Source organism: Bombus vancouverensis, chromosome 4 (genome assembly GCF_051014615.1).
Source record: "Bombus vancouverensis nearcticus chromosome 4, iyBomVanc1_principal, whole genome shotgun sequence".
Lineage (NCBI taxonomy): Eukaryota > Metazoa > Arthropoda > Insecta > Hymenoptera > Apidae > Bombus > Bombus vancouverensis.
In genome coordinates this window covers 6,918,500-6,942,825 of record NC_134914.1, presented here as the reverse complement: position 1 = coordinate 6,942,825, position 24,326 = coordinate 6,918,500, and the positions used below count along the sequence as shown (strand labels likewise).

At 34.0% G+C, this 24,326-nt stretch overlaps 1 protein-coding gene across 2 annotated transcripts in view; it reads right to left on the bottom strand.

Annotated features, from left to right (window-relative positions):
- Positions 1–3,715: 3,715 nt before the first annotated feature.
- crp (transcription factor cropped) overlaps positions 3,716–24,326 on the bottom strand; it is a 154,189-nt gene continuing 133,578 nt past the window's right edge. The window contains exons 3-7 of one of the 2 annotated variants that reach the window (XM_076618322.1): positions 17,103–17,253; positions 15,756–16,021; positions 15,168–15,622; positions 10,252–14,050; positions 3,716–10,182 (exon numbers count right to left, since the gene is read on the bottom strand). In XM_076618322.1, the coding sequence (XP_076474437.1) occupies positions 13,726–14,050; positions 15,168–15,622; positions 15,756–16,021; positions 17,103–17,253 (1,197 nt within the window). In that variant the 3' untranslated portion in view covers positions 3,716–10,182; positions 10,252–13,725. Of the gene's footprint in view, positions 10,183–10,251; positions 14,051–15,167; positions 15,623–15,755; positions 16,022–17,102; positions 17,254–24,326 lie in introns of those variants that run through there. The other variant, XM_033334257.2, reaches the window with a different exon arrangement.

Genomic DNA, 24,326 nt, shown 5'->3' with positions numbered 1-24,326 from the left:
TGTTTTTCTCTTATAGTCATCTGTAGTATTTTGTGACTGAAACTAATTTTCATTTAGGTTTCTCGCTTCCTTCGATCATATTTATAAAAATGTTAATTTGCATAAACATTCGCAGTCTATAGACGAGAATCCGTAGAAATAAATAAATAACGACTGTACGAAATAAATTAGAATTTCTTACGATTCGTCAATTTCGGTCAGCTTTCTTCACTTTCGCTTAATTAGAAGAAATGCATCGATTAAAAATCTAGTAGACGTGTTTACATTAATTAGTTAAATTATATTTCAACAAAAAGGATCGCTTGACTTAGTTTAAGCAAGATTCTTTGAAAAGCAAAGAGAATATCCGTTTTTAACAATAGGACTACCGATTTATGTGTGTGTTTAAATACATTACAATCTAATATACATACATTTCAATTTCATAATAAAAGTAAATAGATATATCTACGAGATTATGTTTCTATCTCAATAAAAATGAGCGTTTCAATTCTTTAGAAATGAAAAAATTCACAATTGAGCCTTTAAAAGTGAGAAAACTAATATACAAGTTGTTGGAAGTGAACAAATTTTGTAAACACAAGATTGTAAAGAAAAAAGTACTAAAATCCACGATCCTGACGAGTTTGATAGTTCTAGTGTTAAATCTATCATCCCCTGCTTGCTCGTTCGAGCATCGACTCGTTCTGCGAGTTTTCTATTAAAACTTTAAATTCTCTTTTTTTTCTTTTTCTCTAACTACGAGCAGCTTAGAATATCCGCGCTCTCAACGTTTACGCTCTATGTCGTTAAGTCGTTTCACCCAAGAAGTTTCTTTATTCTTCACATTTCCTGTCTGCCTTCTCATCCCCGATTTCTCTTTCGTTCAAACGAATTCATTCGAAAAACGTACGAACAAATCGCATTCGAGGACAAATCGTCCTCGATTATCACGAGTCGATTTTTGCAATAGACATCGAAATAGAAAATTCGTGAGAAAAAAATTGATTCTTCGTTTTCTTATAAGATCAACCGATTTCTCGGGATAAAACAACTTATTTTGCCGATCTAATTAACGATCCCCGTTGAATCTTCGCTGTTTCGCGCGTGCATTTACATTTCGCGTCGTTTTCGCTTTCTTCCCATATTTTCTCAGCGAGCACAGTGAATTTATACGCGCTATTTATCAAACAATAAGATTCGATGGACAGAAGTACGAAAGTACGAAATCGAACATTTACAACAATCTCACGTTAGTCTACACCTATATAAATAAAAGATAAATTAACGATCGGCTATCTAAAGGCGCGATCTCCTATAAGCGTCAGACGCGTACGTCTGACATACGCGACAGACGCATTTATACCGATACAATAAAATAGTACGTTCGGCTCGTTTTAAAACTGTATTCCACTTTCTTTTTACGTAAAGAATCTTTTTTTTTTTGCTAGACAATGATACACTAAATAACGAATGCATAAAGAAACAAATGCTTCACGTTCATATTGGGTTAAGCGATCTGCGTTTAGTGGAACCGAAGCACGCGGCGTCTCATGCTTGCAGAAAATTTCCCATGTACAGAGGGATGCAGTAACTGTGTTTAGTCGAAAGCAGTGAACGTGTACGTCTGATGCTTATTGGAAATTCAACCTTGGTAGAGTAATCGAGTTACTTTACTTTATAGAGAGTTACATTGTTCTTTCCCGATTTCCCTCCATCCCTTCATTTCTCTTCCTCTTTTTTTTTTTTTAATTTTCATCTATTCGTGTCTGTTTGAATTTTCAACTGTTTCGTTGCCGCACGAGTTGTCTGGAAAACGCAACTCGACAATCTTTGCGATCTCTCGTGTCTATCGATTGATTGCACTTCACTGAGCTTGTCGTTAAAAAGTGCTTGAGGAAAAGAATCTCTTTGATTGATTATTACCGATCGATAAGAACGTAGCATCATTTCTTCAGTTCTATCGAGAATGAAACGAACAGGCTTTTAAAACGTTGACAAGCTTGTGTGGACGTGATTTTTGGCAATTAGAATTTTTTAATGAAAAAAGAAACGATGTCGCTTAATATATCTTGTATCTTCCCTCAAAGAGACTTGTTTGGAACTTGTTAAAATATATATACATCGAAATTGGTGGATTTGATGTAATATTAGGTTGTCTTAAAAGTTTCTTTCGTTTTATATGGAAATAATAGGACAAAATGGATCATACATAATTCATTAAAATAATATAAAAGAAAAAAATGTTGTGCGTCTATTATTTCCTTATAAAACGAAAAAATCTTTCGGGACAACTTAATACATTGCCAGAAATACACGTGAACGTGACGTTCTTGTCGCATCGAGTGCGAGCTGCGATATTAGGCACTTAACATTGTCACCAGAGATACATTTGTTATGTGCAATTTAAAACTAGGGCGGTGAATTGTGTATGACTTTAAGAAACTCGTAGAAAAGATTATTTTAGACCCGCGTTAACCCGTGTTTTTACAATATTTTAATTAAACGTTTAATTATTATATTTTCGTACTATTTTCATATTTCCATTAAAGTAAAAAATTTAATATTTTTATTAATAAGATAATATTCCTATAATAGAGAATAAAAGAAGACGCGTGTATAATTTCATTTAAAATGATTTTATAAAATAATTCATTAATTTTGTATTAGATATTAAATCTGTATTAGGAATTATTTGAAAAAGTAAATTTAATGATATTTGTAAAAAATATTTTTCACTACACCGGGCTAACGCAAGGCTAAGTTAGTCATCATCATATATATATTTTTCACTCCTGTTTGTCAAGAATAAAAACCATTGGACAAATTTTAGAATATTTTCATATGGAATAAAAATTCGTCGTGTTTGCATGCGTAAGGTAGAACATTCACGTTTATCCGTCTTACAAGCTATCAAAAACTCTGTAAAATGTACAAAAAGTTGTCCTCAGCAAATTACAGATAACAAGTTGAGATTCCATTTTAATTATCTTTTTCGGTTGATCTTCATGATTTTTATTCTCTTTCAGGATGATCAAAACGACAGTCTTTCTAGATATGCGCAGAGTCCGGCGTTTCTTGTAAAAATTCACTAGATCCATTCTCTCTATTCCTAAAACGACACGATTAATTATTATCAAATTACGGTTTATTATTCGTAACTGCTTATTCGTAACGGTCGTTGGCACTAAATGCCCTGTGTAAATTAGATAGCGTTTTATCGATCATCGAACGTGGTAATTAAATCTCCGAGCATACACGCACGCACACTCTTCACCTCTTTCCACATTTTTTTCGTTTTTCTTGTTTTTTCTCTTTTTTTTTTTGTTTTTAGTTTAGTGGAATTTACGAAAGAATTTATTTATTATCCCACAGAAATCGACACTTTCTTAACCCACACATGGATAAGAATACTGTAAATTTGAAGTTTTCGATCTTTTACACGAAACAAAGTCGTCTTCTTGATGCATTTTAACAATTGCTGTCCGACAAATTTTAAATGAAAGTCGCTGTGTAAATGATGAATATTTGAATATGGATAATAAACTTAAAGATGTATTAAGATTGAAGAAATATTTAAATGTTGATAATGTTACTTCATTATTTCACAATTCTATTTTTCATCTCGGATTTGGTTAACTCAATATCACATTGTTTGACTGTTAGTACGTGAAATCCAATATCTTATTGAATGTTCTCATTCAAAAATTAAGAAGGAAGAAAGTTTAAAAAAAAATAGCGCTGTACCATTGCGAATTTATTTTTTCTCATTTTTTCCTCTTACGTGAACATTTGATAAAAGAAGAAACACATTTAACAGAAGTATCGAAAGAAATAAATAAAAACCAAGAACATTCTTTCTCGTGATCAATTACAAAATAAACCTTACGAATTCTAGAATAAAATTAAGAATTACGGCCTAGATTACAAAAAGGAAAGAATAAAAAGAAGGCAGAACGAACAGTATTCTCTCCGCTGTGCGATCTCTCGTTTAAACGTTCGTCCATCCAATGTTTCAATAATTTAATCAACAAAATTACATCGATAAAAATCTTCCTATAACTAGAAGAAATCGCAGAATCTTCTCCAAAACAAGAGCCGATTGCAAACAAAACAAAACAAAACAAAACAAAAAAATCGTCCGTTAGAAACATCGTTTTCTCTCTAATATATTTATAATTTATAAATCGCAGCTTTTAAAAGTATAGTTCTATATAAATCTATGATAAATTAGAGTTCGTCGCTCGGAACAATGATTTATTTTTACAAGCTCCCCCTGAAATTTCGACGATTAATAAGTTACGCACCACGATATCAAAGAAAAAAGAAATGCAAGAAAATTACAATCTCTATCGTGTCGATGAGTTGAAATGAAAATATTGTATAAAAAAGAAGGAAGAGAAAGTAAAGTTGGAGTTAAATGTGGGAATATTTTGAAAATGTTATTTAAGTGAATTTGCAAGTGAGAGTAAATGTGAATATTAATTATTGGAACGGTTTCACGCGTTCTCGGACACTCATTCATTGTTCTCTCTCTTTCCGTCGTACACAGTTTGTTTCTTCTCTTTATACGAATTGATTACAAAACGAGTACATTCGAATCAATGGCAGTCTGTTCTTGTTCGAAACATTGAAAACAAAAGTGGATTTCGCATTCTTCTGAATATCGTAGACTATTCAATGTTTGATGAACGAACTTTTCATTGCGAACTTTTTAATATTCCATAATGTGTCGCTTATGACATTAATTCATTTAGGAATTCATTTGTTCCAAATGAAAACCAAATAATGAAATCGTCGATGCAACGCATATTTTATGCCTACCACTATTTTAATAACGATTATTGTTAGGTTATTTAGAATTGCTTGGTTTATCGAGCCAGTTCACTTTTGTTCTCAATGTTTCATTTCATGTATTTATATAGACGGAATTTACGGCGCGTTGCGACGTTCCTCATTTTCTTTTTCGGCTTTCTCTTGTTTCTTCTGTGATTCATATCTGTTTTCGTCTAATTTGTTTCATCTCTATTTTCGTTTCTTCAATTTGTTCTTTCTACGAGGGAATGCAGACGCACGAAGCGAACGTAGCTTAAACTTGAGGAACATTTTCTTCTTTCCTTTCATTATTTTCTGTTTTGTTGTCCAATATATAATCTTTCTTTCGTTTCGTTTCAACAATAAGTCGATGTTCGAGGGCCTGCCGAAAATTAAACGATGAAACCTCGATCACAATGGATTTCTTCTTGATTTTCTTCTAAGCAAATAAAACAGATTATCATATACGCATATCAGCTCCTAACGACTAGACATTCTTCAACGTTCGAAACTTACGAAAAAAAATAGCCGCCAATTTGTCAGATCGCTACATAATCGAGGTATCACCGCCATTTAAATCGAATTCTTTTATTCCATGTCCTTTTTCAATTTACAATCGTGAAATAATCGTAAAGAACAGAGAAAAAAATACTAATACTGTTACAATGTTCCCTTCGCGAAAGCTTGTAATCTTCCACCCATTCTTCTCGTTTCTATTTGAACGATTAATTGGACGGCGCTTCGAACTAATTAGGTACATGGTTTTCATCGATCTCAAAGTCAATAAAATTGTTCCATCAATTCTTCCCTCTGTTTTTTCTTTTCACGTTCCTGTCTTTATTAATTGTTCTGTTTTAAGTTCCAAACATTTCTATAAACATTGATAAAAACGTGTTTCTTTGCCACTGATACGAAAAAATTTATTGATTTTTATTAACACTAATTTATTGAGAAAAGAAATTATTTTTTAGAGACTCTAGATATGTCCAAGCTACTATAGTACTATGTGTTTAGGTCTAATTTAACAGAGGATCAAAATTAATTTTGATTTATCGGCCGATCAAATGCACGAATATTGCCGAACGCTGTTCGAAAAACCGCATCTGTATAAAGTCTTATACAGTCTTTAATTTGAATCTTAACTCTATAAGAAGAGGAAAAAGAACTGTATTTTCCCTTGTTGTTTCGTTTTTTTCCTTTGTCTTCGTAAAATTCAAGAAAGAAACATTCTGACTTTCCTACAAATAAAAGCACGTTAAACACGGGGAAAAGAAAAGAAAAGAAAAGAAAAAGAAAACAATCAAACCGCCGTTTTCTCTCTCACCTTAAACGAATGTCATCTCGAAGAATTTATCTCTAAATTCTGTTATTCAGGTCTATTCTCAAAAAACGAGAATTCCTTTGAACCTAACGCTTATTCATCTTGTTTATTCGCTGTTCCACTAAGTGTACTTCAAGTCTCATGCACACTATTCTCTCCTATATTCCTAACGCTCCTTTCTCAACAAATTCGCAATCTTTAACGCTATTCACATACATCTTTTTATTAACCTTACACACGCAATACGTTGTGGCCGCCATTTTAACATTCTAGGATTTATAATATGCACAGTGCTTATTTCTTCTCCTCGATTTTGGGCCCGTGGCGACCGAAAGTGTGATAGAAAAATAATTACGATGCTCGATCGATTTATCAGAGGCACTCCGTTCTCTCGAGCTATTTTCAGTCTCATTATCAACGTCATTTACTTATTCGAGAGATGAGAACACTCAAGAGCACACGAATCGATTTAATATCCCTCGTCCTCGTTTAAAACTTCAATAGAAACTCGAATTTCTTTAAATGAGACATTTGAAATCAAAGTGACAGACAAAAGTTACGTTAAGATCAAATAGATTAATCATGCATATCAATTGACTAGTGTATTTTTTATCAATTAAAATTCTAATATATATTAGTTACGACGAAGAATATAAAAAGAAACGTTTGCTTTCTTTATTCCCAGGAGACAGTTAATCGTCCATTTTGTATTCGCAGTGGACGATCAAGGAACAGCTTTCAGTCGCCATTTGCCGCAAAAAAAGTACAAATCGAAATTAGCCTTAACGTTAAACTTCCTCTAATTAATTCATAATCGCTCGCACAGCCACGCTCGCCTAAATGTTAAAAGGATTCTTTTTCTTCTTTGTCGCTTCTTTTGCTTTTCTTCGCTACTTCTTCTTTCTTTTTCTCTTATTTTATTCTTCGTCTTCGTTTCTCTTGCTCTTTCTTCCTGTTTTTTTCTTTTCTTTATAATAGTAATTAAACTATTATGATGACTCTTCGTATTTTACCTCTAATTTTTTCTTATTAAGATTCTTTTAACTAAGTAATGTTAAAGTATAATGAAGATATAGCATCCATTGTTTCGTAAATTTATATGTATAATTTATATTATTTATTTTCTTCTTTTTTACCGGGAGAATTATTGAATTCTAAAGTGGCGTTTTAAATGTTTCTATATTCTTTTCTCTATCTTCCTGTCTACGTGTGTATATCGTTTTAAATCGTTTCTTCGTTTGAGTGAAGAAATGCAGCAATGTATAAAAACAGGTTCAATGAAATGCCATTCAAAAGTCCGTCATCTCTTCTATATTTTTCTGCATTCTTTATTTGTTCTTGCATTGTTATATAGTTTATCTTTTTTGTTAGATCTTCAATTTGTATGCGGTGTAAATGGTAGATTAAAAAACATTTATGGTAAAAATTGGAGGAATTTCCTTTGTTTCCGAGTATTTGTTTCATCAATTATTAAAAGCTGTAAATCGATAACACATTTAAACGTAATTATCCGAGGACGTTGACGTGTATTCCAAAAAGGAAAAATAATTAATCACTGTTGATAGTAACAAAGTTAAAAATTTTTTCTCTAACATTTTTGCGGGTTTGCAAAGTTTAGTTGGATCAGAAATTGCTATAGCTACGTGTACATTGTATATCGAAATTTAAATGGATAAAAGAGTACTATTTTCATAATACATAGGCTTTATAATTATAAGTAATTCCTTTCAAACAAAGAAGTATAACTAAATATTGGAATCGTTAATGTTTTATTTTATAATTATTTAATAGCATAGAATGGATATAATAATCGAAATCTGATTTTCCTCAAAGCGCTTTTTGTCAAACACTGGGCAAAATACACGTCAACGCGTTTTTCTGTCGCGAATCGACTTTACGAGAAATATATTACAGGGAAGAAACGCATGATAGACCCACCCATACACCAACTCATCAAGTTATAGTCTGTATATACAGTAATGAATAAAAATATTGGCACAGACCAGATGTTAATAATCCTGTGCAAACCTGCAAAACGTACGATTGCTTATTCAATTTTGTTTGTAATATATTTTCATCGCTATTGTTAAGAAACTGTATCGAAATTACTTCGCAAATAATGAAAAATATATAACGATCTGTTTTTACTCTAATTTTTCTTATACATACATACTATACATATATATATAGTATACACACATATAGTATTTATTATTGTAATACGTATCTTTTATCTTCATGAAACAATAAATTACTATATTTGTATCTTCCAATAATATTGCATTCTTGCAACTTTATTTCGTTGCTTTGTCCTTAATGGGTACAATTAATATGGCAAAATTAAATATCATAACTTTGCAACTTTTGCTCTTTATATTTTACAAAAAAATAAACAAAGAACCATGTCTTTTACAAACCAACATAAAAGTTTACAAAATAACCTGATCTATGCCAATACTTTTGTTTATCATGCGACCGCGGATTTCTATGCATTTATGCAAAAGATAAAAATGCACAGAATGCATATAATATATGCAAAAATATATAAAATACATATCAATAATTCAATACATAAAACAAATCTCTACCAATGAAGTTCATTGATCAAGTGAATTCTATTTCTTTAGTGGTGTTTATAAAACCATAGATTCCCATAAAAGTCCGCAGTCTACTTATCACCGTACTCTTCACCGTGGCTCTTATCATTCCTAAGAACTTCGTTTCGTCATAAACGAAATAAAATTAAATCAGGCCTGCGTTTGTTCGCCAAAGATATAACAAGTACATTCTCTCTCAAATTCTTAGATTTTTAATAACATTCGAACAAGTATGGCTCGAGAGAAAACGAGATTTGATCGAATCGCACGAAGCCTTAGGAAGGTTAAGGCTTTTTCCCCTAAATGCTCGCAAAGTAAGCTGTGTAAATGCGTATGCATAGCGTATGTAGTTTTCTCGCGTGTACTCTAGATTCGTCACTGCTTCTTTCTTACATTTAGACGCAATGTATGCGCGCAACATTCTCGTATACATTGTACAAGCTTTTCCATAATCTATGGAAGCGCTCGAATATTTAAATTACAAGTGTTCCTTGCTACAAGATACAATATCCTTTCAATAATTATCATTCCGAGGGAGTTTTCGCAAACCTCAATTTCACAAAAATTAGTGGCTGTCTTTTCCAAATAATTCGCTTGCAAATTATTATTTCGAAGAGACATCATTAAGTGAGTGTTGATAGAGAAGAAAATATTCTAATAAAAGAAAGTGTGAAGTATCGTTTAAATAACACTGATTTATTAAAACTTAAAAAAATATTATTGACAAGATAAACGCTGACAATTTAATTTCCTTGCAGATCTGTAATATTCATGTTTATATTTTATTCGTGATTTGATTAAATTATCAAAACGCACGTTATCGAGTAGCAAGAAACACGAGAAAACGAAAAGTGTCGCGTACGCGTGATCACGCATTCAGAGCCGAAAGAGGGGAGATCGATCGCGCGCATACACGCCATTACAATCGTATAAAATCACTCTCGAAAAAACGATTGATGAAATTTACCGGAGAAATCGTCGAATTATCTTTTTCCACGTCATAGAAAAAAGAAAAATTAGGAAAGGAAAGAAAAGACGTAAATGATCGAAGAAAACTCGTATCTCGACTTCTTAGGCCCTCGTGCGTCCTCGCGCGAACATCGACCGCGAGATTTTTGTACATTACCCTTGAACAAGGTTTATCTTAATTCCTCGAAGGTACGATATATCAAAGTTCCATTAGTTACACTTTCATCGTGGAATTTTAAAGGTTAACCCTATCTTTATATAAATGGTCTCTTCGTACCTGTCGCGACACGAAATGTTTTCGTGGCGAACGAAGTGTGAAAAACGTGGAAATAGCGGCGTTGAAAATCGTAGAAAAACGATGAACGCGTGATAGAAAAAGTTGTCGCGTCAGGTACGAGAAACTGAAACTCTCTTCCATTTTCTTTCTTCTTCTCTCTTTCGTTATGCTTCTTCTCCATTGCAAGCTTTTTAACGTCGGCCTTAGATAATCACGTGTATAACCTACGTAACATCGCTATAATAGTATATACACACAGTACAATTACGGATTAGCGTTCACATTTATCATACCGATAGACAATATTAATAACATGGTTGTATCTTCATTGTGTACTCGCTGCTAACAATTCCTACGTACTCTCTAGCTGCTAAACGTTAACTAAAGTTCTTAATTTTTACGCCAGTGTTTCATCTTCGTTTATCTCATAATTCTTTCTGCGTCTGCCTTTTGCTTACGTACTTACAAACACAAGTGTATGTATATCTAACAATGAAATCCCTCTCGATGATAGGCATACTACATATTCGCTCAAAACTCAATACATACACACTCTCTCGTATCTTCATCGCATGGAAAACTAAACCGTGTGTCGGTATATCGAATGGCGATCGAAAGGATCCACTGTTTCGATCTGGAAAGAAAAGAGACATAGAAAAAAATAACTAGACGCATGCGTTATGTCGGTAATTCAGTCCGTGTTTATTTTTCTAGGGTTAAGAAAAAAAAGATGCAACGTAAAACGAGAGAGAAAGAGAGAAAGAGAGAGAGAGAGAGAGAGAGACGCGTTTAACTCAAACGAATGTATGTGTGTCTGTTTATATAGTAGAACTTCATTTATTGAAACGAAATTTTGTTAACTGATTATTTGATTCCTCTTGCACAATGAAATTAGTATTATCAGTGACATTTTACTAATCATAAGTTACAAATTATCAGTATTAATAAGTTCTTTTGATAATAAAATAAATGAACTTTTACAAATCACAAGTCATTTGCTTATCCTTTTTAACATGTGTCTATAAAAGAGAAGTCTAACACATAAAATTCATAATTTGTCAATTTATTAGTTTTATTAATATTTATGCTAAATTATTGTGCAAGAGAATCCTGAATATGAACTTTTATTAAGCGCCTCATAAGCCAAATTGATCAGCACCACTTTTGTCAATTTCTCAGTTTCATTGCGTGACTACATGATTAATATTCAATTCTCAATAAACAAATGGCTTACTTTCACAAGATCATTTATTGCAAAGAGATAACAAAAATAATAATAAATTCTAAAGTAAGATTAAAAAATAGTGTCTGCAACATCGTCACTCTTCTCTACTTTTCAATTTATACAGATGATCAATATGGCTTTGTCATAGGGTCATGTATAGTAATAGACTCTTGTTATATATGCACATTATTTCCTTCATGAATAACTTCAGCTTTCAGATAAACAAAGTTCTACAATATTTGATTGGTCGGTATTTAAATCGCGTTCGATCCAATCGAATAGATCGTTCTTCCCTTCAAAAGGCACGAAGAAATCATGGCTCGCTTCTCTCAAGTTTCTTAACCTAAAAACATCGTGCTTCGTTCGACGTACAAAAATGGTTGGGGGGGAAAGTGTTGTTGCGAGGATCACCGAAGCAGTGTTGATGGTGATTGCTCCCAGTGTTTCAGCCTTCTGCGTTTCAATATATATATATATATTTTTTTTGTTATTTTTTTATTATATGTTTTTTTGGTTTTTCGAATTTTCGTCTCGCGATTGAGGTTAGGGGAACAAGTGAATATTAAAAAAGTGTACACACGGTAGAAAAAGTCTGCCTCGCGAGCTCGAGTGTCGTAATATGCATGCCAGACACGATTTGCGAGAAGGGAGTGAACGATCATCGTTTCAGCGGCTGATCGCCGCCATTTTGGTTCGAACGCCAGGTCTACCAATTTTCTGTTTTTCGTCGCTGGCACTACTACTATCTACGAAGGAACAAAAAGTCTGGTTACTCGATATTTGGCACAGATTAAACGGAATTTCTTGCTCGCGTGTGCTCTCTCGTGCGACGAGATCACTCTTCGACTGGATAACTATGTCTTTCGCTCTGCCGTTTTTTTGTTTTCTCTTCCTAAATTGGTTCATGGGAACAATCGGTACTTTTCTTTTTATGGCTCTTTCGCTTAGGTGCATCTTAATGTGTGTCAAATATTAAGCATGCGGCGTGTATGTGTAATATACATATACGTATATATATACACATATATACGTGTAGTATGCGTACAATGTGTGTGATCGACTCTGTTGATCGAACTATCACTCGAACAATATGGTACTAAGTCCATATGAACATCGTAAAAAAAACAGAAACATAAAGAGAAAAACAAGAAACAGAGAAAAAGAAAAGAAAAAAGAATGTACGGCGTCGTCGAGAGTGTATCCGCTTCCTATAAGTATCTTTTATATGTATATATATATAGAATGCTCCTTTTTTTTCCTTTTTTCTTTGAATTCTCGTAACAATGTAAAAAAGAAAACGCAAATGTGTGTATGTTTGTGTGTGTGTGTGTGTATATATATCCATTATATATATCTATATACATATATACGTATACACACATACATATACATATACATATATGTATATACACATTTCGCGGAAGGGGATCGTACTCGTTACATTGTCTCATGTATATACGTATATATCGTGTGTACATATGTATATATCGGTACGACATACAGCATACGCAGCCTTACGACCTAGGAATAATTATTATTGTGGTAGCATGTCGCCTTAAGTCTATGGAAAAAAAAAACAAGAAAAAAGAAAATGAAAAATCCTGTCTCGTTAACACACGAGGAGAGAAACGCCCGCTTCGCTGTCTCGATTCGCGAAGTGATGAAGGGGATGAATGTTGGGAAAAGACTAACGATTCAACCCTATTACGAGTGTTATTGAGGATGACAGCAGGACAGGGAAGAATCTTTCTTGGGAATGAGGGAAACGCTTGGGTTCACCATCGTGTTCTTATTACAAAGAAAGAAAATAAAAAAAATAAAACGGAAATGGGACACGATGGAGAACCTAATTAAGAGGAAAATATATCGGTGGTATTTACAAGAACTAGCGAAAGGATAATAATGATTGGAGTGGGCGATGAAAAGTGAGGTTAGGACGAGGGAAACATTTCGACGACTCGGTGGCGAGGATCCTTTCGTCGAGCTTCGACTTTTTGGCCCCACCCTCGTTTCGAGATTTTCATAACCTCAAACTCCATCGATAGAAAGTATGTGGTTAGATAGCTTTCTCGTTGGATCTGTCGATACTTATTAACCAATAAACGATTATCTAATCCCTCGAACGTAAACAGCAACAGGTTTGAATCTCGATGGACACTGGGGACAGATCTGTGCTCGAAACGACGGCGGACGACAGGCAGTAGGAACATACGAAAACGCCGACAGAGCAACACCGATACAATGGTCGGTCGGCGGTTACAACAGCAAACGCAAGGAGGCGTCCCGAGCGTCTTCGAGGAAACGGAGCCTCCGACTCGAGCGTAGACTGTGTCGCAGAAACATCCTTCTTTCTTCTTCTTCTTCTTTATTCTTTCGGTTGGTTACTTAACGTACGTGTTTCTGTGTACACACTTTTCGAAGGATGCGTCTCTTGATGTCTCGATGCGTCGCGGGTTTTCGACCGTCCATTAATCTCGAGCGGAGGCGAGTTCGCCGTGGCGAACGCGCGCGTTCAGTTTGCTGATCGCGACGCGCCTTTTGATCACGAATGCTTCACTACGATCACGCCCGGTCGCTGCTGGGCCTGTTGCTGTCTGTGGAACTGGAGGAACTCGGCCTGTAGTAGCCGCTGCTTCGCCGTCGGCGACGCACCTGGCGTAGTAGATGATTTGCTCGACGTGTTCGCCGTTTGTTTGTTGGTTAACGCCAGCGGCATGTCCTGCGCTGGTTCGTCGCTGAAGAGATGGTCCCCCTCTAGGTGACGTATCGCCTCCACGATCGTTTCCAGATTCTGTCTGGAGGTGTTCGCTAAATAAAGCCTCGCCTGAGGGGAACTGTCGTCTAGAGAGTTCGAAGGCGACGGCAACCTGGAATTAAAATGATTTTTCTTTTATACGTGCTATCATGTAGTTTTACAAACCGCATATTTATGCAATTTCCTATGTTAATGAATGCACATAAACAAATTGAACTTTGTTCCAGTCACTAAGTACTGTGTACATTCTGTACATTTTGACAATTAAGTTTCTCATAAATGTATAAATACATGATAATAGCATGATAATAATGAATTTCATCGAGCATAATAAATTTGTGTTAGTAAAATGTATCAGAAAATTCGAAAATAATATTGAAAATTTGATAATTCTGCATGAAAATTATTTGATAAATTATGAAAGCTGTTTACAGTTTTGAAGTCTTGTTATCAGTCAAATGCACGACGTTCATAACAAGAATCATAAAATATTAATAAGATGGAGACATGTGTTACTATTTACCTTGACATTTACCCTACATACTAAATGCAGGCTACATAAATGTATCACGTAAAGTTCATCGTAAAATTGAAACATTTATATCTTGTAAGTAAAACGATAGCATATTTTAAATTTGTTAAGACACATTGCCTTTTCCAGAAATGTTCTTATTATATAAGATGTGATATATTATACGAAATTAATATTAAAAATTGACTCCACCTATAGAATAATCAATTTATTAAACCGTTCTGTTTGGCATTATTTTTATACTTTTTTATAAAATTTGTTATATCTATAATTTATATACAGTATATTTAATACATATAAAATTCAATGCATATATAGAATGTTATATTTTTATTTATTTCAAATTATTATTTTATAATTAATATTTATTCATACATTACAATACAATATTATTAATTATTTATAAGTTTTCTAATACCTATAAAGGAGGTTACATATAAACAGAAGCTGGGAACGAGTTGCACTATAAATATGTTACAGACTTTTATGTTTATATTTTTTATATTATTATATATGTACAAAGATATAAAAATACACAGAACCCATATAATATACAAAAATATACAGTTCTGTTTCTTTAATTATTCTCCTAAAAATACAAATCTGCATCCACTCATAATGTAACCAGCAATATTAATATATTAATACGTATAATAATATTAACAGAAAATAAAAAACAGGAAACCAGAACACTCACCTCTCAACTTCTACTTTCGGTTCCGCTTTCATAGCAGCCTCGAGGACGCTTGGTAGTCGTTGCGGCTCCGCGGTCGGTGAGAAAGGCCTGCTGGGGCTGGTGGTGATATATTGAGGTGACGCGTTTTTAAACTCCCCCGTAGTCGTGGCGTACGTGACACGACTCGACGAGGAAAAAGAGTCACCGGTTGTCTGTTCGTCAATTGCGGAGAACACCTGGTTCTGACCAAACGTTACAATCTTCGGCGAACCTGGTCCAGTCTCTTCCTCCTTGATCTCTTCCGGTACCATATCGGCGGGTTGTGGAGACAGAGGTGGTGAACTTGGATCCGGACTAGACGTGTCCACGGTCTGCGTCGTGCCAACCGGTGCCAAGGACACCACGGAAACTACCTGCAGTGCCGCTACCGCTTCCTCTGTCTCTTGAGCGATCACGTTGTCCGTATGTTCAATCACCTGAAGAACAGGAATTAAGAATTTCACCCTCTTCATATTTTACACATTGTTCTCACAAATTAAGAGAAATTTTTATGTACTATATTATTTATTATCAATGCAATACAAAGAAGAACATTATTTAATAATTTACCTCGTGAGGCTGATAAGTGATCAGTTGATTATCCCTGAATCTTTCCGGGTATAGTTGACTCTGTATAGCTCTCATCTGCTTCTCTAGATGCAACCTCGCGTGACGTTCCCTTTCCAACTGTCGTCTGAGTTCTACCACCTCACTGTTGACCACAGAATGTCCCTCTGTGGTCACCGTTATTACCGACAATGGTTCTGGGGACATGCTGCCCAATCCTTCGTCACCGCTTTCGCTAACGTGCATTGGTAGACTAACCACGACACCTCCTGAAACAAACAAATTCCATCGATAATTCATTACTTAATCACATATAGCAAAAGTAGATTAAGTTCTACACTATTTAACCTTTCTAAATGTATTTCATATCGTCGATTTGATCGAAGAGAATAGAATTCACAAAACTAACTTCTGAAAGTAAACTATTATCTAGAATACAATGTGTTAATATTTTATATATGATATATTCGAGACTTCTAAATTAATAATAATAAATATAATAAAACAAATATATAATATCTAATAAATAAATTCATTCTTAATAAGGATATTACTTGCACTGGAATTATAAAATAAAACTAAAAAATGAGGAATTAATTAATAACGCGCTGAGAATTTTTAAATCGTGTGCGTGTGTATGTTTTTTTTTTTTTTTAATAAAATTTCCTTCGTCATATCTCTTTTCAATAATCATGAGATGGAAGTTTGTATAAAGGCTATGAGTTTATAAACTTATCATAAATGTAAGAATGACGATCACAAAATCAACGCTTATTATATTCAAATAATTTATTAGCCCGTGGAAATCAATGATTTCGTAGACAAAGAGGAAGCATCCCTATTTTTATCCGATGCGTAAGATTGAAAATTTAATCGCGCCGCGCCGTGAGAGTCAAAGGAAAGTAAACGAAGTTTCGATCCTATCGATCGAATTGCGATTTCTTCCCTCTTGTGAACAGAATAGAATATCCGGCAGAGCCTGCAGGAATGTAATTACTCGCACGAAAATGACGAACGACTCCTATATTAATCTCCACACCACTTTCGACCGACAAATTAAAAAATTCCTCGACGAATCTTCCCGATGAGTCAGTATCATAAAGCAAGTTATTCTGATGACGCGGGTAAATTAGTGATCGTCCGTTCGCAGATTGCGTTCTTCCTCCAAGAGTGATAGATTAGTTTTATGGTCGTAGTAAAATCATACAAATATTTGATTCGCAATTTTGTATACGTTTAAGACGTATTGTATAGTTTCAACTTAAGATACATACTATTTAGTTAATGACACATCATAATCGTTATAAATACAATTGTCAATTTCCTTTAGATCAAAGTGAACACACTCACCTTGATTGTCCGGTTTGCGTTTCTTGATCGGAACATCACCACCCTCGTGTTGATTCACCAGTCGCTTTAATTGACAGTTCTGTGACAGCAGTTGGGTTTTCTCTTGCTCCAGCTGGTATATGTATTCGGCAGTCTGCTGAAGTATCGCAGCCTGAAATAAGGATGCCATGTTATTGAAATAAATACTTATTTACGTATTTAGTACGTTAATAATTTGTATTCAACAATCTATGCGATAAATATCATCGATGATCATCAACGTGTAAGATACAAGATACAAAGTAAAAATTAAAATGAAGTGTTGCAAGTGTGGCCCAACGATGTATCGAAGATTTAAAAAGTGATCTTCAAAGCGCGCGTTGCTACTATTTTTATCTTTATACACGTTTTACCTAAATCAATATCTATTCCATCCATTCTAAGTCAATACTCGTTAAATAATTTTTACATCGTATTTGTCAGATATCGTGGTGTTCGAATATTGTCGATATAAAAATTGTTCTATATATTTTTAGAACAAACTGACGCTAGAACGAACGACATATCTGGCATATCTCGCTATACTTTCAATCAATAAAAACCTTCGAAACGAACCAAACTGAAATCCATAAAATACCAAAGGACAAGAAACAGCGGAACTAGGCCGAGTTTAAAAAGAATAAAGGTTCATTCAACACGCAGGTGTTCCCAAAGAATTATTCGCAATCTGTGTCTGAATACAAAATAAATAGGCAAGAGGAGGGGGTGTAAGATACTTCCTGTTTATATGGCTGAAGCTTAAAGGGTTTTATCATGGGGGAGAAAGGACCACCATGGGTCTGTGGTCGAGTCGATAACATCCGGAACAGCGACGTACGCGTGTCGTACGCACGTAGTACGTAGTAAAACGGGAATGGTGGTGGTAGCAGCGAAAACAAAAGGGCCAATTGATACAGGAGTAGAAGGTAACGGGCTGTACGTTTTGCACCTGCCGACAGGTGGCCAACGAACAGATGCCCGCGTGTGTCGTGAAGCCATCTTCAGCTGTTTCTCTCTTGAAACTCGTTCCACTCGAAACTCCAAGTAATATACATTTAAAAAACGTTTCTACTGTGATTATGCATATGATGCAAAGGACATTTAACTGATTAATCGAAGAACTGGTTTCATGAATAATTTTTTCCTGCAACCGTTGAATTATTTTTTCTTTTCATTTTTGCTCTAGATTTGTTCATTTTGTATCGGATTAATTTGTAAGTTCAGATGCATTTCTCGATGCGATAAAAGCAAGATCAGGATTCACGTTAAAAAATGTTTTGTAGAATTATAAATTGAGCTTTTTTCACTGGTCTTGCTTTATGGTTATTTTACTATGAATCCGTAATTCCTGTTCTCTAATTTTTACTTTAATCGTAATATAGGATTTCAATTATTTTTATTTTTGTTCTGTATTATTTTAAATATAATTGTTCAATTGATTTATCTATCTATTTTCTCCTTTATATTGAGAAAAATCTTGTTTCTCTTTTTCTAATTTCCAAGTAGATTCATAAGAGCATAAAAAAACAATTGCTTTCATGGAAATTATTCTATGATTTTAATATACTTTATTACATTAAAGTATGAATATATTAAAATTTAATTTAACGTAATTGTATTAAATTCTGTTGCACACATTGTTCCTCTTTCGAAAGGCTGGATTATTAAATTCAAAATATCATGATAACGAGAAAGTATTTCACAACTCGTTAAAACTCCATGTAATTCGTCTATGCTCGCGTGTAAGCACGGACAAAGAATTTCTAGAATTTAAATACATAGACTGCTGAACATGATATTTCGCAATATGAAGTCATACACGAATTAAGCGATACACCGTATATAAAAGAGAATTAAATTTAAACTAAAATCAGTGGAGCTAAAGTTTATACGTTTTAGACTTTTTCAGGGTTTATTTCTACTAATACAAAAACTATTATTAAAAATAAAAGTAACCATATGGTTTCAATTATCTTATAAAGTTTATTTGTTATAAAAGGTACGAAATATAGAATTTGCACAGCATTCGATTCTTTCTAAATCCATATTTTTATGGACACAACTAATGAAATAGAATACTTATATTTATGTACACATTTCAGGAGGATCTGACCTTTGCAATCTATTATAGCAACAATTGTAGCATTCGATGAAGATCGACAGAATTTTCATTACATTCTTCCATGGGACTATCGAATGGCAGAAAAATTTAGTTTGTTCACCAGAGTACCGTATCTCCTCGTGTGGCTTGGTTTGGCTTACAATCTCACGGTTGCATCACCTAGCGCCATTCAGGGGCAAATGAAAATGCATGGCGATAAATCTGATAAAAAATTACTCGTCAAAAAGGTCATTCGATTCCAACGACAGCGCGACGAGACGTAAGGGAAAAATCGATTTGGAGATATAAATTTGGTATTGAATATATGATGAAGATGTGTTTGACATGGTTTGAAGAAAACATAGAGTTTCATAAAACATATAAATACATATAATAAAAGATCACAAAATAAACGAATAAAAAGATATTTTCATTTAAAGTGACATTTAGATCGCTTAAAAAATCCATTTAGATATTTCAATATTGAAATCTGTCCATCGCACAGATTATACTTCAAGTATAATACAATATTTGCATATATAACAATTGAAATAAATTGCCCTATTTAAGTTTCATTTCTATAGAAAAGTTGCGCCCAATAAAAAAATATGAATCTGCATAAACTGAGCAGCTAACTCAAACGCGTGTAAGCGTGTGTGAGAGAGGTCAAGAAAATGTTAACGATGCGTTATATTGCGAATCATGCATATTTACATACATCTATGACATCATATGATTGAATCTTCGGTTTGGGCGAGTAACGATCTAAATATATAATAGTTCGCGTCGGAAGGAACGAAAAATGAAAAAAAAAAGGAAACTAGCAAAGAAAAGTGTTAGCCAATTCGGCAAAAAGTAGTCATTCTTCCGACAAAAACATAAAACGATCTTACGATCGACAAAAAATCTTTTCCTAAAATATTCCTAAACACGTAAAACACATGGAAATATTGAAGACGAGAAACACCGCAAGGTTGAGACAGAAAGGAAGTAACAAAACGAAAAAGATCACTCGTGAGAGGAGAGAAAGGCGGAGAAAGAATGCAAAGGTGCGCTGTAACAAGACCAAAAGAAGAAAATGACGAAGAAACTAGAGTAGAGGAGAAGTCTTAACCAGAGAAAGACGAAAAAGAGAAAGGATGTCTGAAGAATAATATCAGAGGAACCGGGTACGAGTAGGACTCGAGCAGGGGCACGGACTCTTATTATTGCGTTTGCGTGTATGTAAGCCCGATCTTAGAGCATAATCGCGAACACACTCGGCATCTGTCAAGGGCACAAGGAGTTGGAACGAAAAGAGCTGCCCTTTGCGCGCATGTTGTTCTTTATTTGTGCAATTAAAAACTCACAGTTAACATTGAGAACCGGAAGCGATCCAGATGGAACCGAATCCGCGTTCCTTGGGGAATCCGCGGATTTTAATTCTTTTCGTATGTTTTAATCCATTTCGGAATTACGAAATTTGTTTAATTAATAAAGCTAGAAGAATTTGGATAATTCACAAAAATAAATACATATTTAGATATTCTTTACAACTAAAGAAATGTTAAATATTTAATTGGAATTTTCTCATGTTCTTTAATGTTCCAACTGAAGATGTAAAATATTTAAGAATTTATTGCGGGTATTAATAAATATGAAATATCAAATTAAAAAAATACTTTAGAATTTAATTATTCATTTTCGAAAAGTTATGGCTGGATATATATCACGAGTATTCTCATTTCTATTTCTTCTTTTGTCCTTTAAAAAGAGAAGATAGAAAAATTAAAAGCTCATAAAACATCGAACTGGGAGTTGATTATGTATCGCGTGACTCGATCGCTTAAATTCGAGGCAATCCATTTTTTACCTCTAGACAATCGACGCCGGCAATACGAAGAAACAGCTATAAAAATGGTTGTCGTTGTTTGCCATGATTTCGGGATCAGCGTGATCTAGGTAAATCATCCAGGTTTCAATTTCGAACTCGCAATGTCTGTGACCAAATCGTGTGTTCGCGTGTTCATACGCATTTTCTCTGAATGCTATAAAAATCTTTCATATTTTGAAGCGGTTTATAAAGCTTCCTCTCCCAAAAAATTATATATAGTTTGTTATGAATATTCATATAAATGTATTACTACTGTCAATAGAGGTATTATAGATCAAGAATTTTTTACATTATGCTAGTATCGATATTTATTGCTCTAAAATGTCATAATCTTATTTCTGTATATCCTCCAATTACAGAACTATATGAAAAAGAATTCTACGTTTCATAGATCGATAATCTTCTGTACTTTAGAAATTTTCATATATTCGCATACATTTCGGAGCAGCTATAGTTATATGCATATATAATTAGATTTCTACATATCGGAAGATTTTCATTTCATAAAGAAAAATATTTTTCCAACGTTAAGATCGAAAGATCGAATTTCGCTTAGGAGATGCTAACTTTTAGGCCGTTTTTCGACTATGATGATTAGGGGAGCCGAAAGGCCACGCGTACGGCCTGCTCGGTCAGAGTTCCGACGCACGTGCCGAAATCTTGTTAATACCATTCTGCAGAGTCGTGGCGGGCCAAGGTCGATCCTCGAACGTTTCCTGAACGTTCGCAGATAGCGATTTGCGGAGAGGAAGCGGCCAGTCGAATCGACTGGCCAGGCAATTTTTTTTAAATAACTCCACTCAGAAAGTTTCGTACGAACAATTGGTTCTTCTGATCATCTTCAATGGCTCGATTTGATGAAATTTTATTTGTGTAAAAATGTTAAAAAACCATGTTAGACTTTAAACTTTAAAACTTTAATAATTATCCCTATATATAAATTCGTTCTATAATAAATGGACAACGATAATATTTTACGAGTAATGTAGCGTTTATGTGTGTCATTACTTGGTAGTGATGTAGTATGTAATAAATATCAAACACAAGGAAAATCGTAAATTTTGAATTAAAACAATTCTTGGATATAGGAATTTAAAAAAACTTCTCTGAGTGTTATGTAAACGTGTTACATCATGCGTTGAACACGTGAACGTTTTAAATTTAACAGTCATTAAAAGGGATATTTTCAAGATATATTACAATAAAACGTCACTCACTGGTTTCGTCTAGTATATTCAGCAAAAAGAAATTTATTAACTTTTTTCCTATTTAAAACAAGCACACGTGACGCTAAAAAAATTCGCCAACTACTTACGCGACCTTGAGTCTTATTTATGTGTATGAAATCTTATGCATTTTTAGATGGATTTTGCTGGAACTCTTCAAGAAGCGTGTCGTTGATAGAACAAACGTGTATTCATTGATAAACAACGTGTCACGACAAAATGCACAGTCATTTTTTCTAAATTCGAAGATGGTATCCCACTGGGGGTAGCCATCCACGTGTTATATTATTATACCACTAAGCTATAATATTTTACCAAATGTCCTACTGGACAAATTGTAAAATGTAACTAAATAAATAAAAAAAAAAATTTTTTTCTAAATTAAAACAAGATAACAGGATTATTAATTAATGTTATTATTGTAAACAATCAAACAAACAATGCTCATTAATTAATGTTAATACTGCAAATAATCAAAGGATTAATCGTATTATACAGCGGATGACGGAAATACCATGAATATTATATAGAATTATACTATTTCAAAAACAAAATTTATGAGAACTGAAATATCATAAGTAATTAAAATATTGTGAATACAAAAATCTTCAACGGAATCTATTTACCTAAAACTGTTTTGTTTGCGTAGAAAACTAAAAATTCATTCGAACGAAAATTAAATCTTTTGCTTCCTATGCTTAATCTGAAAGAGTGGTTCTTTTACTACAAAAAAATAGTCACATAATTTTAATTTTTTTTTTCGTTCCACCCTAATAATATACTACTAGAAATATTTAGTTTGAACTGCCAACTTAATATTTCGAAGATCACTTGACACATCTATTTCGATAAATTTGATCCCTGATATCAACGGAACTACCGGTTGCACGAAACTGCAAAGAATATGAGGTAGCTGCGCGTGGAAATGAGTTCAGCAGGTAGGGTCACGAGCTAAAATCACGCTTTACGGCTGTGAACTTTCCTTTCTTTCGATCGCCAGCTGCGCGCTAGAGCATTATGCCCTCTAGTCTTTCGCTCCTATCGATCGGTCCGTGTCGTCAGCCCATTCAGTCACGGTCACAGCTGTCGAATCTTGTTTTTCTCAGCAGCTCGGGAAAATAGTCGATTTACGACAGAAAATTGCCTTAAAATTTTCTTTTTTAGTAGAACTGGGTGTAAGAAGGCTAATCGAGTGGTCCGGATGGTGAGAAAACAATAAGGCGAGGCAGGAAGAGGTGAAGAAAAGAGAAGAGCTAGAGGGTGGATTTTATTGATGGAACGCAGAATCATAAAGGAACGCGAAACTGCAGCACGAAGTGAGAGCGAGTACGATAGGTGGCCGGCTGTGGCCGTTCTCTTGCATCGTGTTCGGTCTTTGGAATGCCGACACCGCCGACGCCGACACAACAAGAAGAAAACGATTCGATTCTCCCCAGGGCCGAGTCAGGACTTTCGGTGGGAGAGAATTCTCTCGCTAAGCGATGGCTTCGAGCTGTCCTCGTTGTGTATTGTGTATGCACGATAGAAGAGTAATAGAACTCGGAGAAGTAAATTTTCTAAAAAATATATTTGAAATAGGATTTGTTAATTAATTAACTCGACCATTTAGCTACGAAAGACATTTTTTTCAGGACTTGTAATGAAGACTTAAATAAGATACTTTTTATTTTTTTTTTATTTATTTATTAAAATTACAATCAATTCTCGCGTTGAGAATTAAATAAGATACTTGTATTTATAATATAACTATTACTATATATTATATTAGCAATACTTGTATTGCTAATATAAAAAGAAACAAGTTGTATGTATAATGCAAATTATTATGCACATTTTTATAGGAAGTATTTGCAATAAATTACCACTAATAAGAAAGTTGATTACCTAATAATGATAAACGAATCCTGTGCCATTGGATGAAACTAGATTCCGATGCAAGCGATTCTAAATCGAACATGTACGTACATTAATTCTAGATCTGGACAGAATTCAAACGAGATCCATTA